Source organism: Prinia subflava, chromosome Z (assembly GCF_021018805.1).
Source record: "Prinia subflava isolate CZ2003 ecotype Zambia chromosome Z, Cam_Psub_1.2, whole genome shotgun sequence".
Classification (NCBI taxonomy): domain Eukaryota; kingdom Metazoa; phylum Chordata; class Aves; order Passeriformes; family Cisticolidae; genus Prinia; species Prinia subflava.
In genome coordinates this window covers 51,209,177-51,230,050 of record NC_086283.1, presented here as the reverse complement: position 1 = coordinate 51,230,050, position 20,874 = coordinate 51,209,177, and the positions used below count along the sequence as shown (strand labels likewise).

Sequence of the window (20,874 nt, the reverse complement as noted above, 5' to 3'; positions counted from 1 at the left end):
TGGCTTCCTGTAATGATTTAGGTACAGAAAGTTTGGAAATAAGATTCTTTTTGTTGTTTACTTTTATTTACTACAATAAATTAGATTCTGCAACTTCCTCCTGTCAGGAACTCAATATAGAAACACCCATCTTGAGAGAAAATCGTGAATAAAATGAACAATAATGGTGGTGGTTTGTTGTTTTGTTTTTTTTTTTTTTTAAGGCATTTGATAGGCCCTATTAAAAACTTACATGTGCAGGATGTACATGCATCCAGCTGGATCCCTACAAACCTATGGGGCCTGATAGGATTCATCCAAGAATCCTTCAAGAGCTGGCTGATGCAATCACAAAATGTCTCTTTTGAGTGGTCTTGGGAATCCAGAGGGCCCAGCTGACCTGGAGCTGGCAAATATTGTCCTGATTTTCAGGAATGAAAGGGGTACCCAGGAACCTACCGACCTGTCAGTCTCAGTTCAATAAAGTTATGGAGAAGTTTATTCTGGGGGTACTGAAAAACACCTGGAAGACAATGCAGCCATTGGTCACAGCCAGCACAGCTTCATAAGAAATTCTTGCTTATCAACCTGGTTTTCTTTCATGACAAGGTAACCCACACAGCTGACCAAGGGAAGCCAGTAAAATTTTTGACACTGTCTCTCACAGGATCCTTCTGGGCCTAATGTGCAGCCCACAGCTGGACAAACACATCATGGAATGGGTGAGCACCTGGGTCACAGGTTGGGCACAAAGGGTTACAGAGAATGGGGTGACATCAGAATGGGAATCTGTCCCTGGAGGGGCTCCACAGGGCCCCATCCTCAGCCTTCTGCTCTTCAACATCCTCATAAATGACCTGGACACAGGACTGGAGGGGACACTGAGCAGGTTTGCAGATGATACAAAACTGGGAAGAGCTGTTGACTCCTCCAAGGGGAGGGAGGCCCTGCAGAGAGACCTTGACAAATCAGGGCTCTGGACAATCCCCAGCCCTATGAACTTCAACAGGGGAAAGTGCTGGATTGCTGGATTCTGCATCTGGGATAGGGCACCCTGTGTGTATGGACAGACATGGGAATGAGACATGGAAAGCAGGGCCATGGAAAGGGACCTGGGGGTCCTGGCAAGTTGAACTTGAGCCAGCAGTGCCCTGGCAGCCAGGAGGGACAACCCTGTCCTGGGGGGCATCAGGCACAGCTGGGCAAGGGAGGGGATTGTCCTGCTCTGCTCTGAGCTGGGGCAGCCTCACCTCCAGTGCTGGGGGCAGTTTTGTTATGCAAGGAGCAGCTGAGGGCACTTGATCTGTTCAGCTCCAAGGAGACTAAGGACAGACCCCACCGTAGTTACAACTTCCTTGTGAGGTGAAGAGGAGGGGCAGGCAGTGATCTTTCCTCTGTGTTACCCAGTGACAGGACCCCAGGTAACTTAAGTTGTGTTAAGGTGAGGTTTAGGTTGGCTGTTAGAAAGGGGTTCTACCCCCAGAGGTGGTTGGGCACTGGAACAGCTCCCCAGGCAAGTGGTCACAGCACCAACCTGACAGAGTTCAAGAAGTGTTCAGACAATGCCCTCAGGCACATGGAGTGACACTTGGGGGTGTCCTGTGCAGGGCCAGGAGTTGAATTCAATGACTTTCATAGGTCCCTTCCAACTCATCTTATTCTATGATTCTGTAAATAATTACATGGTTCACTTCTAGTGCTTTTTACATGATTCAGAAGGATTTTAAACGAAGGGTAATGTTTATAAAATGTTTATATCATGTTAATGACCCTACTAAACAATATATACGTGAGTCACCTGTGCTCTCTGATGAGTTATGGTGACAGTAACTCTTCAACGCCACCTTCAGCTTTCTTCTTAATCTGGAGCCTCACTCTTTATCACAATGCTTGAATTAGCAACAAAAGGCCCTGATGAAGGGTCAAGACTGCCAGACTGCCTACCTGTTTCCCATTTTTTTTTGTTTTATTCATGTTTGTGTTTTATTTTTTGTTCATCTTCTCAGTTGCTACCATGCATGATGGGTCATGAAGCTGTCGTGAGGAGAAATGTTCAAGTTAATACTACTGAAGCAGACTGTAAGAGCTGTAGCAAACAAAACAAACTACTGCTATGCTCAATATTAAAAAAAAAAAGGCAAGTAGATTGTTTTGAAAGGAGAAAAATTTGGTGATATTTTAAAAAATGTGCAATATCTTACTTGTCCTGTAGTTTTAACAGTACTGGCTATGACGAGGCATACAATGTATTTAATTTCTGCATATTTTGTGCAAGAGTCTTATCCAGCTCTGCATTTTCTTCCTTACACAATGGAAAATGCAAAAGGCAAGCCGGTTTCCTTTGCTGGCCTTTGCAGAAAAGATCTGTGAAATGAAGTGTAACTGTTGTGAACGGGATGCTGTAATAACTACGTCTGTGACTGTCACTACATCACAAGTCATTGTGGTGTCTCAGCGCCTCCTTGGACAATTTCCTAATTCTTACTGCATTTGAAAGAACTTGCTGAGCATCCCTTAATTCAGATTTTGACACTGTATGCCTGCAAAAGGGAGGTCAGAAAATGCGGTGACATGAAAAGGAACCATACTCTTTGTACTGAAGACACTGTTGAGGCAGGCTTTTACTTCAGATTCTGAAGCTAAGAACTTTAAAAAAGAATACACCATTTATTTTTTCTCATTAACATCCCTTAAGTAATGATTTCCAGGTGCTTTTCTCCTGCCACAAAAGCAGAAATGGAGTAATTCTTCTTCCCAAGTTTTTAAATTAGTATTGAACCACTGTGCAATGGAAAGACTATGTACTTGAAAAAAATTTTATTTTTACCAGAGGATTTGATATAGAACAATAGGGTACAAGGGAAATAAGTTCACAGATTTTTGTGATTTAAATTCTTACTCTCTGAAAGGAACAATTAAGATGTCTTCTAAAAATGTAGAGGTTCATTGATTAGGAAAGAAGAGACACTTTACATATCACTGCAAAAGAAGCATCACAGGGGTATGAACAACACTTTCAGAAAGTGGAAGGCCTGAAATTTCTGGTAAAATTTAACCTAAACATGATAGAGAAAACATCTGATGACCTTTGCCTTTTCTTCAGTCCCATCCCATCACCAGGATGATGGCAGATAACTTTCCACAGTTTATTTCTGCTTCTATCTAATCTTACAAGCCCCGCCCCAGCCCCTGATGATTTTATCTTAAGGTTTTTTAAATATGACATAAAAGTTACAAACACAATTTTAAGTACACAATACAGTTTCATCCATTTTCAGAATGCCCAAATTAATGAAGTTGTTCAAATCAAGAATCTTTAGCATCTGCAAACCAGAATAATTGTATTACCAAAGTACAAGGATAAATCCCAAAATTCTGTATCAAAGAATTACCTAAAGCCAGAGTAACACGTATGTGTGTAGTTTGTTTTGTGTGCATGTGTTCTCAGTTACAGTGAGCCTCTAGAAATACAAAAGGTAAATATTTCTGTCAGCTGATTGTTTTAACAGTCACATAATCCTTCCTTTGATGTCCTGGGTCAATGAAATCCTAGTACCATCAGGGTTTAGCAGAAGATCTATTAAAAGAGTTGTCTGTGATCTTTCCTGCAACGGAAACAGCATTTAAAGTTATTACTCTGTCACAGTGAAGGAGTATCTGCATTCTTGATTGTACCAGCTTTCCAAGTTGAGTTATTTTTTAGGTTACCAGTAGAGTGTGACTGTAGCTACAGAGTTAACAATGATCTCTTTCGCTTCCTAGAGCTACCACAAGAAGGTCTGAAGAAGGTCTGGAGAAGACAGGGAGGATACATGTTGGAAGCACTAACTCTCTTGGTTATTAGTAGGTTACTCTGAAAATAATGTTGGAGACAAGTTACCAGAGCAATGCTGTGTCATGTGCTACATATCCACATACCTTCTCATCTTTAGCCAACAGTCCTCTTAAACAGTACTGAGGTAGTTTTTCCACCTTAGGCCATTTGATGTCTAACATCAGGGTATCATAATGTATATTGATTCATTTTTTTAGAGAAAACAGCAACAACATTTCTCAAATGCTCTTAGGAAAGGTACATCTTTTTTTTTTGCTCTAGGGCTCGACTCCTGTTCCTGCTGAACTGAGCCAGTGTGTAAAATCAGAACTGATATCAGCTCAGTAGGCACCGGAGGACGGGTCCATCAACAGCCTGGAACAACAGCAGCAGCCGTAAGTTGTTTCCGACTGGAGCTGCCACCATTTCCTGCAAACGACACATAGTGCTAAGCTAAAACTGCAGAGAGATCATGACAGCATCCATTAAAGAGAAGACTATTAAACAAAAGCTTTATTGACAATTTCGGGTTAAAGTCACAAACATTTATTTCCTCTGACCTTTAGGAAAGCATGGTAACCAAATTACTGTAGGCAATGCCTTACATTTGCAATCAGACTGAGAACTTAAGGAACACTGTTTATTCTCAACTAAAACTGAAAGTCCTTCCCAGGTTGCCTCTGCCTCTTATCCACCATACACTGAACGTTCAGACACGTGCATTCATTGCAAATCTGCCCATTCAGCAGCAAGGAATCTCAACCAGCAAATGCTCTCTGCCCTGCAGAGAATCTCCTCTCCCTTCTCTTCAGGTGCAGAACTTAGCCACTGTGAACAAAGAGGAAAACAATCACTGTTCACCAATCAGCTAAGCTCTGCACCTCGCCAGAGATCTCAGTCTCAGCAGAGATAGTTTTCGGAGGAGGTTCTTCTGTGATGCTCTGCAGCTTTCCTCTGGTTTTGGTGGGTTTGGGGGTTTGTTTTTCTCTCTTTCCCTCTTTTTTTGGGGGGGTGTGTGTGTTTTATTTGTTTGTTTGATAGATGGAGAGGACTCCGCGCTGTGCACACATCAGACCATCAATGGTGATTTTCATGCTAGCAGCTGTGGTCATGGCTGTGTGGTAATCCCTGGCAATGTGATTTTAATCTTAAGTCACAAATCATCATGCCAGGAACCCAAACAGCCATAACATTAAAAGAAAGCTGTGCAGTCACACAGAACAGTGTACTCAGTTAGATTTTATGTTGAAGCTCACTATGAACTTCCACTGTCTGTAGAGTCGAAGAGGGAATTCTAGACTCTTGCTAACACCTGCATACTGTGTAATTTTCCTGTGCTAGATACTTACCACCAGAAACTTGCAGAAAATTTTGTTTTAATGTTTCTGGCCTTCAGACACTCGAAGACACCTAACAGATTAAGAATTGTTGAACATAACTCAAATCCCTTGTGAGTCCTCGATAACTGGGAGTACACAAGAGAGTCTCTTTAGCTCTAACTATTTTAAAAGGTGTCTCTCCTACCCCACAACTGATACTCTGCCCCTCTAGAGTCTGATCCACCTTTCCCAGAAAAGTTTTCTTGGCAGGCACAGTTCTTGTCTATACAGAAGAACAACATGGCTTTTCATAATCGAGCTCGCTTTCACAGTATCTGTCATTGGCAGTATTTCATACAAACATAGCAAAAAACACTACAAAATCAAGTGGAACTCAGAGTCAAATACTGCTAGAACAGGAGAGAATTAAGATTTTTGCTTGGTATCAAGGTGACAATGTTTTTTGCTAAATTTGAAGCCTGGATTTTGATACCACAAATCAGCTGTAAAATTTTGTGAACAACCAAGGCAATCAGCCTATCGGATGAGTTATATGATTAACCAAAAATCTGAGGCATGCTGTAGTGGAAGAAACTTTCATACAAATCTTAATAGGTTATATGTTAAACATACATGTGCAGACACTGTAAGGCTACATCCAACTGTTCAGAGAGAGAATTGGAAAGTATCTTTGCAATTTATAGCTATGACAATCTTTATTCCATAAATATTTTTGTAATTCTACTCCTTCTCTGGTGATTCCTCTCCTTTAATTTCACAAAAAAGCTACCTTCTTCATGTTAAGGCTACTTTTCTTACCTCGTAATCAATCTTCAAAACCTCAACACCCTTAACACAAAAACATTTGAATTATCAGCTTGTTCTCACATGATTCATATTTGCTTCCAAGTCCATAGTTTCGTATTTCCACTATGGGATCAGGCTCTTTTCAAAGACTGTGCTGCCTGTCAAGTAAACATGCAGCTCTATTAAACAGAAATGCTCCTTGCACAATTGAAATTTTTGTAAGCAGAGTTAAGAATACAGAATGGGAAACAACTCAAGGCAGCACCTGGCCTTCTCTGGCCATTTGGACTTACACTTTCCACTTGTACAGTTCATTACAACAAAGCCATTCTCCACATTCTCCAGCTATGCCTACATGTATGTAACACACTGCTCCCGCAGCTGGGCTTAAGAAAAAGAAAGAAAACAAGCCAGCAAGATATGTAACATGAGTTATTTCTCAGTCTAAGTAGCCACAAGCAGTATGGTATGCCAAAGTTTACCATGTTCAGTGAGCTCTGCATATTCTTTCTACATGAAGCAAAATTGAAGCATTAGAATTAAAATGAAGAATCACCTTTTCAGAATAGCATCTCTGCCACCACTTTGGCTGAGGATGCATCCATATGTTCTTGTGCTTCAGCAAAGCATTTCCGTGCAAGTTCTTGTTGTTTTGCATCTTCATTCACCATTAATTCACCATAGAGATACACACCCATAGCCTGAAAGAGGAACAGAACACACAAGCATCCTATCACCAGTAATAACTAGTTAGCTGGCTTTTTGCCACGGACCTCCAAGCATTTATTTAAACTAAAAATGAAACAAGATAGACAATCCAAACCATAAAAAATACCATTTACTCTCTAATGCCTATTCTCCCCCTCATAAAAGAACTAATTTTCTCTATGTCTCTTTAGCCTAAGGATGGTGGTCTATCTGCTGTGCTGACCATGTAAAAACAGATTATTAATGTAAGAGTTCTGTGTTATGGCATGAAAAGGAAACCTTTCCTTGCCCCTTTTCAAGTTGAATACTGTTTACTTTTACCCACTATGTGATTTTTTTCCAAATGTCCCTTAAGAAAAAATGTTCTCTTTCCTTCAACAGGATATACATTTTCTTTCCAATTGTCATGTTTACTCACGCATTCATGAACAAAGACTGACGTACTCCACTCTAAAATTCCCATTTGGTAATTCTGTAACTGTTCATCAACTGCATATGGTCCCTTTATATCAGAGATACAGCTTAACGTGCATGAATTCTGGTTGGGTATGAAGGCAGGCTTTTTCCTAACTATTTAGTCTGGACATAGCAGCTACAAAAAAAAGGTAATGGGCCCCCTATAGGGAGATATGGGCCCCTGTGACCCCTGCCAACAAAGCTCTGGTCAACTTAACAGGAAACATATTGGAGATTGCCTTTTTTCCTGATGATACATTTTTTTAAGCTGATTACAGGAATTCAGTAAATATTAAACTGAATCTACCAAAACAGGACTACACATGTGACAATATGTGACAAAATATTAGCAGCTTGGCCTACTGACTTTTACAGTTATTGTTTGGACACTTGCACAAGTGAAAAAATTTGGGTAGCATTCAGAAAATACAATTTGTAATGCTATTCCTTGCAATTTCTAGCATTGACTGGTAAAATTTTAAAAAAATTAAAGTTTAGCTTTAAAGTGAACAATTGAAGTAAAAGGAGATAATCTCAGAGTGGCAGAAACCTGCCAGACTCCTTGCCAATTCCTAAGCATGCTCTGACACCAAGAGAACCAAAACCTCAGATTTCCAAGGTTTCCTGCTGCACCAAAGTCTGGCAGCCACACAAATGGCCTTGGAGCTGGGCTCCAATTGCTCTCATTGAGTATTTTTAAAATGGTGAAATTTTCTTACTATAGGAACTACCTTTTCTACCCAGCATTAATAATTCTCCCCTAGGCCTAAACACTAACATGCAGTAAACACACTGGTGTTTTGTTGAATTTCAAAGGATTTAAATAGTTCATTTGCAGTTTTTCAGACTTTTAAAAAAGCCATGTTAAATATCCAGTATGGACATACAACTGCTCTAAGCAGTAATCACACCAGAAGCTGGTTGTGCCATTAACTGGATGCACTGCTGAAGTAAATGAAATGAAGATTACATTAAAAAGTTTCAAAAATTATTTTCCTACATTGCAGAAAATGTCTTTAGTTGGCATAATAGCTATTCCAAACATAATGCAATTCTGCATGGTTTTATCAGCTCAAGGATTTTCCAAACCCTGAACCCCCAGGTTGTGCTGGTGATTATCTCCATCCTTTCATAGAATACAAATATGCACAATATATGTAGCTCCTTATGAAATAATGTTCTTTTATGTCTTTTTTTTGTTTGTTTTAATACAGAGCTTCCCAAGAGCTCTGGGGCCTGTTTACTGGCTGAGATATAAATAGGAGGTATACTTCTGAGCTAGAAGAACACATGACAAACTGCAGTAATTCAATTGTGCTGTGTTGCCTGAAAGCACAAAATCCTCATTGGCTGTAAATAGCTTTGTTCATTGCCTGCATAAAAGGTAAAGACGTTAATATGCTGCCTAATTTTTGACATATCTTCACCATTTTTTATTTTTTAACATACATTTAAATGTTTAAAATTCATCCTAGGCAGTGAATGTCTTGATTTTACAGGGTTCATAGTTAATAGAGATAAATAAAAGTGAAATAGAAAAGAACAAGGTAGAGGTACAATTAGAATTCTAAGTTCACAACGGCCAAAATAAAAAGGCCACAGTAAGGGAATCATGTGTGTCCAGCCTTTTAAGGCCTTCATAATCCTCTTTTAGCATGTCCCTACCCATGGAGAGGCTAGCATTCCCTGGATGTACTCTGTTGTGCTATACTACTTCTGGCTGTCATCTTCAAAACTGAGGTTACCACAGCACCAACTGCTTCACACCTACGTCACACCTGCACTGACATTCACAGCCGCACTTGCTTTCCTCATCCTGCAAAAGGAACCTGCTGAGAAGTATCCTCCTAGCATCACTCCTACCTCTGGGTCACATAAAATGCAAGGAGAGGAGGAATTCTATCTATTTCACCACTTGATAGAAGATGAGCATGTTTAGGTGGTGTTGAATACCCCTACCCTAGGTGGCTTCCTTAAACTACAATGTTTAGGGGACCCCAGAAGGAAAAAATGAATACACAGCCAAGTTTTTGACAAACTACAGCAAGAACATATACTAATTTTTTTTTTTTTAATCTCAGCATAAGGATGTCAAAAGGTTAATTGTTTTCAAAATGCTAGTTAAATGTAACTTACCTGATCCTCTCTGAGGAATCTCTCAATGTCTCTATACCCAGGCTCATATTTGTGTTTAATGACAAGTTCACACCACCGATGACGAACCTTTGGGAAGACAAATAAAACTAGGTTAAAGCAAGCAAGCAAGCAAGCAAACAAACAAACAAACTAATTCACTCGCTCACTCACTCTTGTATTTTTTCTGTTTGAGTGCTGATAATATATCCGTACCAGTTTGGCTTTTTCATCTTTGTTGAGTTTGTGGTTTTGGCAGGTTCCAGCCTGGCAAGTCAGTCAGCTGGACAGAGGAGCCAGAGCTCTGCGCACCTCAGCCTGGGCTTTGGAAACACAGGATCCCTAAAGACAAACTCCTCATTCTGTGATAGAAATTAACCCGTATCCAGGCACACATCTGCAGCATTTTCACTTCCACTGTCTCCAGTCTTGACTTTCTTTCTTTTGAGTTAGGCTAGAGGTTATTTCTTCCATATTGTCAAAAAAGGGGGTGTGGAGGTGATGGGAAACAGAAATTACCACTACAAAGGTCTGGAGAAGCCAAAATATATAACTGATAATATCCCCTATGTAAGTGTATCATACAAGGGATAAAAAGGTTTAAATGTAATTCTGTACCAATATTAAATCCATGCCAAAAGGAAAAAAGTTAGATATCAACCCATGAAACAGGGAGCTTTCACTTAAATGAATCAGTTCTGCTACTAATAGATTTTAAACACATTGTTAAGCATTTAAAATTCATCTGCATTTAAAAAGCTGTCATACTGTTCTACCAAAACACATTGATAAAAACAGTTATCGACACACTGAAATGAAGTTTTCAAGCAAATTACAACTGAAAAAATGTTTTTAATTAAATAGTATGAACATGAAGTACATCTGCGTTGTCTTTACATTTTGACTTTGCTCTTAGCCTCTCTTGTGGCATGTGTCATCTTACTCTCCAGCACAGCTTGCCTGACTGCAGGCAGTGATCAGCCTAATATTTCATATTCCATTAGCGGTTCAGCACTCACAGTAAAGGAAAACAGTTAAGTGGAATGACTCCAAATGCTTCTGTTTCAGCCTTTTCTCTTACCATCTTTCAAAAGACAGGGCACCTAATGAAAATCACCTTTCATACTAAGAGTGAAATGTTAGCATTTTTAATAGTTTTCAACACTGAGTCCAAATTGTGCTTGTAGCAAGTAGCTGAATGTGAACCTTTTTCTGAATGACAGATGTAGCGATTACCCTGAGAACTGATGACAGGGAAAAAGGTACTGTTGCTTTTCGAAATAAGGTTTTGGAAATAAGGTTTTGAAAATAATTTCCTCTTCATCCTAGTCCCTGCCAACTTTATAGCTCCGGAAAAAATTTCACAGAATTACATTAGATTAGATGCTAATCCCATTGGCATAATAACAAGTGATAAATGCCCGTAAGTCCTGTGCACTTGATATCTCCTTTCAGCTGACCTCTTACACAAAACAGTTTGAACACACCTTATGAAAATAAAAAGCTGTGAGGTTTTGGGGCTGGGTGGATTTTGCACTTGCTGCATTTAGGATACTGAACAGCTACAGTGCTGTGCATGATAGGGAATAATTGCTGTCTCTTGCAGCTTTCTGCTGACAAAAAAGAAGCTGTTAGGATTCCTGCTAGTGGAATCAGAGCTAAACTGACAAAAGAAGTATATTTCCAAGATTCAACTCACTTTGCTGAAGATGCCCATATTCAAAATGTAGACCTTCAAAACCCTACCCAGCTGCTGCTTCTCCCAGGAGACATTAAATGTTTCTCCAGTAAATCTTCCCAGGCAATCCAGCTTTGTTACAGGGTGTTTCTCACAGCACTAAGCAGCTCCTTGCCTGGATGAAACTACCCACACTCAAAACTTAACTGTACACCTCTCCTAGCTGTAAGATGGGTTAATCAAACAATATAAACATATTTAAAAGACTGTAGATACACGTTACTCTGCACATTCTTCCATATATAACGAACAAAAAGTCCAAACAAAATTCCTAATGTATTCTGATAGCAACAAGGAGAAACAAGAGGAGAAGAAAGGGTCTGTGGTTCCCTCCTGTGATCTCTGCTCTTCTACATCTCATGATCCAGCAGATACAGCACTTACCCAGGAGGTAAGCAATCAAGTGCAGCTTCTGTGCCTGCTCATGACCTCAAACAGTGCCTTCAGTCAACAGCAGATTATAAAATATTCTGGGATGGGGTCCTCTTAATACCTCCTGGTGGAGCTGTTATTTCCCCTGCAGTTATTAAAAGTGTTTATTGATCTAAAGGTGGAGTCACAAGACTTAAGAGCCTACCTTTCTGAGTACTCTTGATAACAAGTAGGGACCTGGCTTAAAGGGCACAGAAGCCAGTTTGCCCCCAAAACACCTTTCTTGGTGCAACCCTCATAGCTGCACAGAGAGCAGAACAGAAGCTCTCTCTGTGAGGGCATTTATGTGGTCTTACTTCCTCACATATTAACATCACGTGTGACTGACGCTGCATCATGATCTGATCATCTAAATTCCACTGAGTTTGGAAAGCACAGAACTAAGCTGTGCCTGTTCCCTTAACTGTTCCTTCCTCCATATGGTTTCTGTCCTTGGCAACCAACATCTATTCAAATAGTTAAAAAGAAAAATATTTATTTGCTGAGTGAGATCTGAGACAGCACACACTTCTTCTCTTTTTTGCCTTTTCCCCTTTCTTTCCCAGGGTGAGTACAAATCCCAGCACATTCCCAGACCTGAAACACTGGCACTTTGCCAGCTGGGGCAGGAGCAGCATGCCTCTTATCCTCAGATTACACATTTGCCTCCTGTCTGTCCCAAATGTTCCCGTGGCAGAGCAAACTGCAGGAGAACCAATGGCTGCTGAAGGGCCTGTGAATCCATCAGCTCAGTCAGCCCTGTTGGCTCTGTGTGATTTGTACGAGACCCCAGAAAGCAGAGCACAGAAACCATGGCTGGCTCGGAGTGCGAGAGGGGGAGGGGGGGCTTTCTTTGCACAATGTGGACCAAAATGTATTGGTTACATTCCTGCCTCCTGCGCCATATGGTGTGTAGACAGTGTGTGTAGACCGCCGTGGTGCCTAAACTGCAACTAAAACAGTTTCTCAGACACATGCACTATAAAGAAGTAATTTTTCTATGATACTCCATAGTATCATAGAAGGCTGATTCCACAAACATAAGAAGTCACATAAACATTTTAGTCATAAGAAGTCACATAAACATTTTAGTCACATAAGAGTAGGGTGCAAAAAAAAAAAAAAATCAATTCCAAACATCACATCCAGTGCTTAGAAGTGGCAAGAGCAAAATGGACCCCAGAGCCTCACAGCCTAATGAATGAGTCATGTGAACAGGGGCATTCAACAAAACAGCCTCAAAAGGAAATTTTGAAAACCAAGTAGCTTGTGGTAGGACTGGGCTAACCATACCACATCCTGTATATGCTCTTCTTGGCTTTTCTTTTCCTCCCAGGAGCAAATACTCAGTGGAAAAATAAGAATTCATTACTCCTCTCACAGTTTTCTCTCTGCACGTTTCTCTGTGCTCTTCTACAGTTCAGAGATTCACAGCATCTGTCGTTTTGGCTGGTTACACCACGAGCAATATAAACTAAACCTGAAAAGTAATTTACAGCAATCCATCCTGTTATTGCTGGCAGAAAGCACATAGGATGTTGCTGGATCAGAAGCAACACCTTTAACTGCTCACCCACCCACACACACTCTTACTGGTTTGGCAGCTGCAAGGGCCCACATGCTGAAGTTGGAATTGAAATTTATTTCCTCAGCCTGCAATACCAGGGTGAGAGCTGTCTTCTCAAGTCCAGGACTGATGACTGGCACTCCCAAGAACAGGGAAAGTGGGGCAGAGGAGTGATGGAGGCCTGCTGATACCTCAGATTCCTTGTGGATGGATCCTCATTGCTTGGAAATTGTTTTTTCCTACCACTCTGCTTTTGCAGATGGTGGGGGCTTCTCCACTGCCAGGTTTTTAAGATAAATGAAGTTTGTTATTGTGTGTTTTGCAACACAATACTCGTACTTGTAGTGCATTTCTGAGGCACAGTCCAGTAACATGAAGACAGAGAGACTCAATGTCCAGATACAAAATTTATTTTATGTAAGTATCAACAATATTGAGATCTAAGTATTGGCATGTACCTACACGGAACATCATGAAGGGATGCTACTGTCAGATAGCAGAGTCCTAAACACAGGAACAGCAGATTATACAAGTAATTCCAGGAGTCTCCTAATATCCTTTAATTTCATTTTTAAGAAGAAAACACAGTATTGCACAATACTGTTTGTAATTAAAAAATTACCTGCATTTTGACAGCTCAGTGGAAGATACTAAGACTAAAATTTTGCTTGGTCTGTTTTCGGACAATGCAAGCTGCTGCATGAGATTATTTGACGGGGGAAAAATTAAAATATTCCAAAAAAAAAAAAAAAAAAAAAAAAATCCAATAATGCATCTAGCTCGATGGCAGTCCCTGTGTGTAAGCAACCTGGGCCAAGACCTTTTGGGAAATAGTGCTTCAAGCTGACAGACTAAAGCCATGTAAGGTACCAAATATAGGGCTTTTCTTTTTTTGCAAAAGATAAGATCCCTTTTTTCCTTTCAAAAGGAAAGTGACATACCTGAGAAAAAAATCTTAAGATATTTTGAGCATGTCTTAAATTAAAGAGATACTCATTGTTTCTGTAATCTCGAATCTAAGGCTACTCTCAGTTTCAAACCATTCTCCCTTGTCCTGTAACTACAAGCTCTTGCAAATAGCCCCTCTCCATCTTTCTTACAGGCTCTGTTCAGGTACAGGATGGCTGCACTTAGGTCACTCCTACTCTTCACCAGGCTGAACAAACCCAATTCTTCAGCCTTTCTTCACAGGAATCACAGAATCTCACAGAATCACAGCTGAATTGGAAGGGACTATTAAGGATAATAGAGTCCAATTCTCAGAGCTGCATACAAGCAAAAAAATAAATATTTTACTTCTGAGGTCTACCCATAAGATTCAGAAAACAAGTAATTTAAACCACACCTTTATTAAAGGGAGAAAAATGTTGGACTTTACCAAGTTCTGGTCTGCAGAATGGGAGCCTAGCTTCAGGGAAGATGAGTACATTTTGCTAATAGCTGATCAAATTTAAAAGGTGCCATAAGACAACAAATCTTAATCACCGAACAAAAGTAACACACTTAAAGATCTTAGAAAATGGGATCATTTAAAAGAGAGTAACAGGTATTGTCCAGCAAAATGGAACCTTTATTAAAGGTATGAGGCATCTCTGATCTTTACAAAATACAGGTTCAGAGTCTATTGAAAAATTATTCAACTTGACTCTTAAATACTAATTAAAGAGTCTCAGACCCCAGTCTAATGCACAGAGGAAAAACAGAATTTTTTTTAAATAACCAAGCTATGCTACAACAGATTAATTTTAATTAACAATAAGGAAGCATTCCAGAGCACCGGAATGCTGCTCTGTTCCATCTGAAAGTATTTATCTCCAGTCTTTTCTTATCTACATATAAATTAGATTCAAATATTAGATCATTTGCCTAACAAAGAACAAATATTGCTGGACAACATTTGAACTAAAAACCAGGTTTTACAGTTGTTTAGCATGGAAGAATTACAGTTCAAGAATTGCCAGTTTTACAGTGCATTAAATAACTTTTTTCCGCCCTCTATCTTAGCTGAAATAGTTATTCTTTAATAGACCAGTGACTTTTCATTCTATATAGTCTGAGTTTCAAGTGGGCACTCCTGTCTTTCATGCCACAGTAAACACATACTTTAGAAGGTGAATTTGATTTCAGTGAAACTTTCCCAAGTGAGAGATGATGAAGCAGCTCACCAGGAGCAAAAATAGCTTTTTGTGTTACAACTGTGTTGATAGACTATTGGTTTGGCAATCTGGAAGAGTGTGCTCAATAGCTAAAAACCTACTGGATGCAAACAGAATGGATTCATTCTTTTTATAAGGATTCTGTAATGGGGATTACTGTGTTTGCCAAGGGTTTGTCAGGAAAATGAGTAAAGGAGCTGTCTATCAGCTTAAATTAGTTTTATTTTAGACCAGAAACTAGACTTCTCATAGCCTAAGTTTTCTCTCAGGTCTTGTAGCACTTGCTCTGACAGTATTGCAGAGCCCAAAGAAACCAAAGGCTGGATACAGCACCACAGCAGCAGCAATCTTGAAGGCAATCTTGCTTCCTGAGACCCTTGTTCCATCAAGGTTCAGTCAATGCTCTTTCTCACTGTGCAATGCTCTGTTTTGGTGTAAAACCCTTAATTTTCCAGAGCTATGGCCAAAATGATGATAACATTTTAAATTTTTAAAATGGCTTTTGGTAGCTGTACTCAAGCTGTATTTTGCTTTGAGGACTGGAATGAACTGCTGTTCAGTAGCTGGACCTGAGGCAGACTGATCCCATGGAGTTCCCCCACTCTCTGCATTTGACATCACTGATTGTATAAGCAGCCCTAGGTTGTACAGGCAGATTGTACAGGCCATTCCCACCACCTTGGACAACCTCCTTTCCATCTGTGCAGCACAGTGTAGCACAGCCCACTGACACACACACACACAAAAACCAAACCAAAAAGACCCCCATTGTCATTCAGGAAACCCTAAGGCAGTAGTGGGAGATCAAAACTTTGTCAAGAGCTAAGTGTCATTTTGAGGAGGACTATGTAGAGGTCTAAAGTAATTTAAAACCTGGAGTATGAACTGGTCATTAAGAAGTCACTTAAAAGCTAATTTTAGCAGAGTATCAGACAGTAATATTGGTAGCAACATTCTACTTCCTTAATTAATTTTACTCCTTCCAATTTGTGTTTCTGCAGAGATCAAGCAATTCCACACTACAAAGGGTGCTGGGAGGAGAGAAGGACATGGAAGCCCCATGTCTCCTTCCTGTGGGTGGAGTTCATGCAGCAACTGCAGAAAAGAAAGGTGTGGCATAATCAAGGTTTGGAAGGCAAATTCTGTTGCTTGGTCAATGGCAGGCTATGGGACAGCCGGCAGCATTTGAACCTGTACCTGTGCAGGTGTGCCCATGGGCCAGGCAGCATACTTCCACAGCTGTGCAAGCCTCAAGCAGCAACAGGTGCCTGCTTGAACCTTCTCATATTTGTAAATGTGATTTAGGGGCATGTATTTCCTTCCAGTCCTTTCTCCTCTCCTCCAACCACATGGTCCTGTTTTGGTGTTCACTCAGTTCTGCATAACACAACGTTAAAAAGTTTATATAGTACCATGGCCTTGCTCAAGAGCAACCTCACCAGTTTCCACAGGCTGTAAACATGACTCCGCTTCCATCTGCAAATAAAATATGTATCTTTCCCACAGCCAGCACAGAAGTTCTTTTCTACATGACCAAACAGAAACCAGGAATCACAAAACATACTGCTTCAGAAGGCCCAGGCAAAGCAGTGGGCAACCTTGCTGCTCTCCATGATCAGAAAGGCATTACAACAAAAGAATAGCACTTCAGGACAAGATTCACTCTTTGCAAGCAGCAAATGCTGAGGACTTGTTTGGAGAAGACAAATGCCCTTTTTTCCCCCACTTCAAGCTTACAGCAGAGAGCTCCCAATTACAAATCAGACACAATTCTCCCTGTGTGAGCCCCATCTGTGATCAATGACAGCTGTGTTGGTAGAAAAAATTTTTTCCAAAAGAAGTCAGAAAAGGCAAGAGACTAAGAAGCCATGTCTAATCCTTTTTCAAAGGTGGCACTGGCTGTGTGTCTCTTCTGATGTCAAAGCTGTCACTGTGAATAAGAGGCTTGCTCGGGATGCCTAATTCTGTAATCTCAATGCTCTTCAGCCAGCCCCTCCCTATGCTGTCTAACAGGAGATGGATACAAAACAGGATGGTCTCTAGCTTTACAGCACACCAACAAAATGATGATAGGGAAATGGCCCAGAGAACAATTAGATGAGAAAAAGGCCACCAGCACTAAAGCAGTGTGACAGCTTCAGCAGCACTGTCTGGGAGACCACATTGTCATGGTGCCAGAAGGCTTTTCTCCTGGCATAAACATTTGTGCTGCCACCGTGCCCATGCTGGGGAGAGCAGCTCCTACATCATACTGTATGCAAGGTAAGGAAATGTTTAACACAGCATGTGAACTCACTTAATTTCAAAAAGAAAGGTTTAAAAAAATAAGCCTTAATTTAAAACATAGATACACTACTTACAGTGGAACCAAATGCTTCCCCTTTGCCTGCATTTTCAGCATTGCCTGCTCAGCATGCTGGAACACCAGTGCCATTCACAGATTGCAGCAAGATGAAGATGGCAGAAAAGATGTCACCATCTGCCTTTTCAACAATTTCACTGGAGACGTGTGTTGAGCTTTGCTTTGCTGTGGTGCTGCCAGGTCTCAGGAGCAAGGCTGCCTTCTGGCTGGTGACAGAAGCGATGCCTGTGCCACCTTGCCTGCTCTCCATTCTCACTCCTTCCCTCCTCAGCAGGGTGCTCTGGTGAGGATGGCTGCATATGTGAAGACAGTCTGAGGGTGAGTATGGAGAGAGTGCTGGGAGGCCAGGAGATCCTGCACCTCAGAGGGAGGGGAAGGAAGACCAGGTCCCAGCCTTGGGTATAACCAACATCAGAGAGGTACTGCAAGGACAAGCCTCATGCCTTCAGAAAGGTGAGCTCGGCATACATACACATCCAAATGGAGACTTTCGTCAAAATGCACCAACACACCTGTCTGCTATCTCGTATACTGCTCCATCCATGTTCCCTCTGACACCCTGCTAAAACACCTATCCACGGTAATGGCTACATTATCATAGAAAGTGTTGGGCTGGAAGAGACCTTAAAGATCCCTAGTTCCAACTCCCCCACCAGTGGCGGGGAGACCCTTCACTACACCAGGTTGCTCAGAGCTTCATCCAGCCTGGCCTTCAACATGGCCAGGGATGGGGCATCCACAGCTTCTCTGGGTGACATGTGCCAGTGTCTCACCACCCTCACACGAAAGAATTTCCTCCTAATAGCTAATCCAAACCTATCCACTTTCAGTTTGAAGTTGTCACCCCTTGTCCTACCCCAACAATATCTCTGGAATCAGAAGAAACTTATTTTACATCACCATAGGAAGCAATTCAAACACTTCCCATTACCACTGTCTCTTCGGGCTGTCTCCAGATAGAGTCTGCTTATAATTTTTACCCATATAGTGTCTGCATATGTGTTTCAACACAGATTATTTATATATGCACATAAAAGAATGATGGGTCTATAAACCCAAATGTTATAGTGGAAAAAAGCACATAAACATCTGATGCAGAAATTCAACCCTGAAGAGTCTGAGATGAAGCACATGAACAGTCTGTTACCAATTATTATTAAATTATATCTCCTGTTCAGCAAAAGGAAAGGCTGCTGTAAGTATCAAGGCAACAGTTAGCTATTCTCTTTGCCTAAGCTCCTCTCTCCATCCCTCTGCTTCTAGCTCATCTGTCTTGTAACTAGAGGCAAAAAATCCTTTTATCTTTGGACTCCCACAGTGACTGTGGTCAAAATACTTGTTATTTCCAGGCAAGATTACTCTCAAAACAGAATCTGGAACTTCATAGGAAAATAAGACTCAAATTCCAAGCAATGAAAAATGTGGCTGCCGTTTTTTTCCACGACTTAGGCCACAGCCAGCCTACTTGGCCCCTGCTCACATCCTTCTAATTTCACATTGCTTAAAACCTGGCTTCCAAATTAATTACATACAAGATTTTGACTCCAAAGTCAAAGACCTTTTCCATTACTCTCATACTCACTCTTCTTTCTTCAATGCTCAGCAAAATTTTTAAAGTGAAAAATACATTGATTTTATAAACTCAAAAGAAACATGCTCATTCCCGCAATCAGAACATTTCTATTTTTCTCTGTGTTTGACATTTTTTAGTTATCTTCTCCACCTCTTTTATTCCCTGCTGCTGGAATACAGTGACGGCTGTTGCTTAGGACAATGCTTGCACCACATGAAACACAACAAAATTCCTCTTCAGGAAACTGCAGCTCCAAGTGGTACAAGAGTTGAAAGTAGTACAGCAGACTTTACCCACATGTTATTAAGTCAGTGATTCAGTGGTGGAATCATATCTGTGTGGTTAAGAAATGACATCAGAACCTGCACCTTTGAATTGTACTGCTTCTTGAAATGTTTAGACCTCAGAGAACTCAGTATATTTTTTCCAAATCTGTTGTCCTATTCAGGCATACCCTGCATCTGCAGCCAGCCTTTAAATAGGAATTAGAAGCATTAGATGAGCTTTTTGGATGAAGTCTCAAAATAAGTTTATTTTAAGTAAAAATATTTTCAGATTGTTTTTCAGAATTAAAAACCAAAACAAGCCAATCAAAAAACCTCCCCAAAAAAGCAAACCTCAGAGGAACATCCCTACTGCTGATAGCTAGGGGATTTTGTTTGTATTTTACCTCTCCATGGCCACTATGCCAATGCTATCATATATATGCAAACAGAGTAACCTTTTAAATGTCTTTACAAAGGCAGGAAGTTGTGCTACAGCACTGTATTTGTATTGCCTGACACAGAAATACTGAGTAAAATTTTATACAAAGCAATTGCAGCCAATTCAGAAAACCTTTAGGACTGAGTTCAGAATCCCAGAGGATTCCACCACTTCATTTTCTTTGCTGGACAACAGGACACAGAATTATCTCCAATCCCTTCCTCCACAGATTCTTTGGATAAGCAGTAAAAAAATGCCAAGCCAACCCCATTTGGTCCCTTCTTACCATGAGCTCCCTGCTTTCCAAGTCTTTTTAAGTTGCTGGGCTGCCAGATAGAGGAAATTAAGTCCAAAACTGGTTAGAAAAATCAGGGGTGATAAGTGAACAGCACCAGCATTGGCAGCAGTCAGGGCACAAAAACTCCTGCTCATGCCACCCAGCAGCCACTGAGATCACTTGGAACAAATGTGTTGCTGTTGGCTCCTGGAGGGGTGTGGGACCAGGAGTGCTGACTGGTGCAAAGCTATTTCCAGTGCTCCATAAATCTCGTGCTCTGATCATGCCCTTCAGCTAATGCTGATGGAGGGATTTTCTGTTCTTCTCAAGTGGCTGGAAAAGCCCCCCTACTTTGCATGTAGAAACAAAACAAACCCAAATTATAGCTACTCGAGATTATCCTTCAGCCAGTCTTGCGAATTCACCTCAACATATCCACTCAGGCACAATGGGCATATGAGCCACAGTAAGTCTCATGGGACAATTCCCATGGCTGTCAACGGACGCGTGTATTTCCCTCATCTTGTTCCAATTTTCTTAGCTTCACACTAAATTTTGGACCTCATCTTTGGGTAACAAGTGCCACCTTCCTAGAAGCTACCCTTTTTCTAAGTGCCTTTCACTGGGAAAAAGATCCAACTCCTCCATATGCACGCTTTTGAAAAACTACCTTAACCAATATCAATACTGTCTGTGCCAAAGAGCCTGCAAATTGCATTTAGATGCAAAATGAACAAGAAGACGAAACAGAGTGAAGACTCAAAATTTTTCAAGATCACAGAGGACATTTTACAAGTGGCTGCAGCTTCAGTCAACGCATTTATCAGCAATGAGGATATTCTACAATACGTCCTGAAATTAGCCCTTGT

The 20,874-nt window shown here is 40.8% G+C and overlaps 1 protein-coding gene across 6 annotated transcripts in view; it reads right to left on the bottom strand.

Annotated features, from left to right (window-relative positions):
* Nucleotides 1-2,781: 2,781 nt before the first annotated feature.
* Nucleotides 2,782-20,874, bottom strand: part of AOPEP (aminopeptidase O (putative)) — a 186,465-nt gene continuing 168,372 nt past the window's right edge. For all 6 annotated transcript variants that reach the window (XM_063422452.1, XM_063422454.1, XM_063422455.1 and 3 more), the window contains 3 exons: nt 9,220-9,306; nt 6,476-6,620; nt 2,782-3,584 (listed from right to left, as the gene is read on the bottom strand). In XM_063422452.1, coding sequence (XP_063278522.1) covers nt 6,480-6,620; nt 9,220-9,306 — 228 coding nt within the window. In that variant the 3' untranslated portion in view covers nt 2,782-3,584; nt 6,476-6,479. The remainder of the gene's footprint in view (nt 3,585-6,475; nt 6,621-9,219; nt 9,307-20,874) is intronic.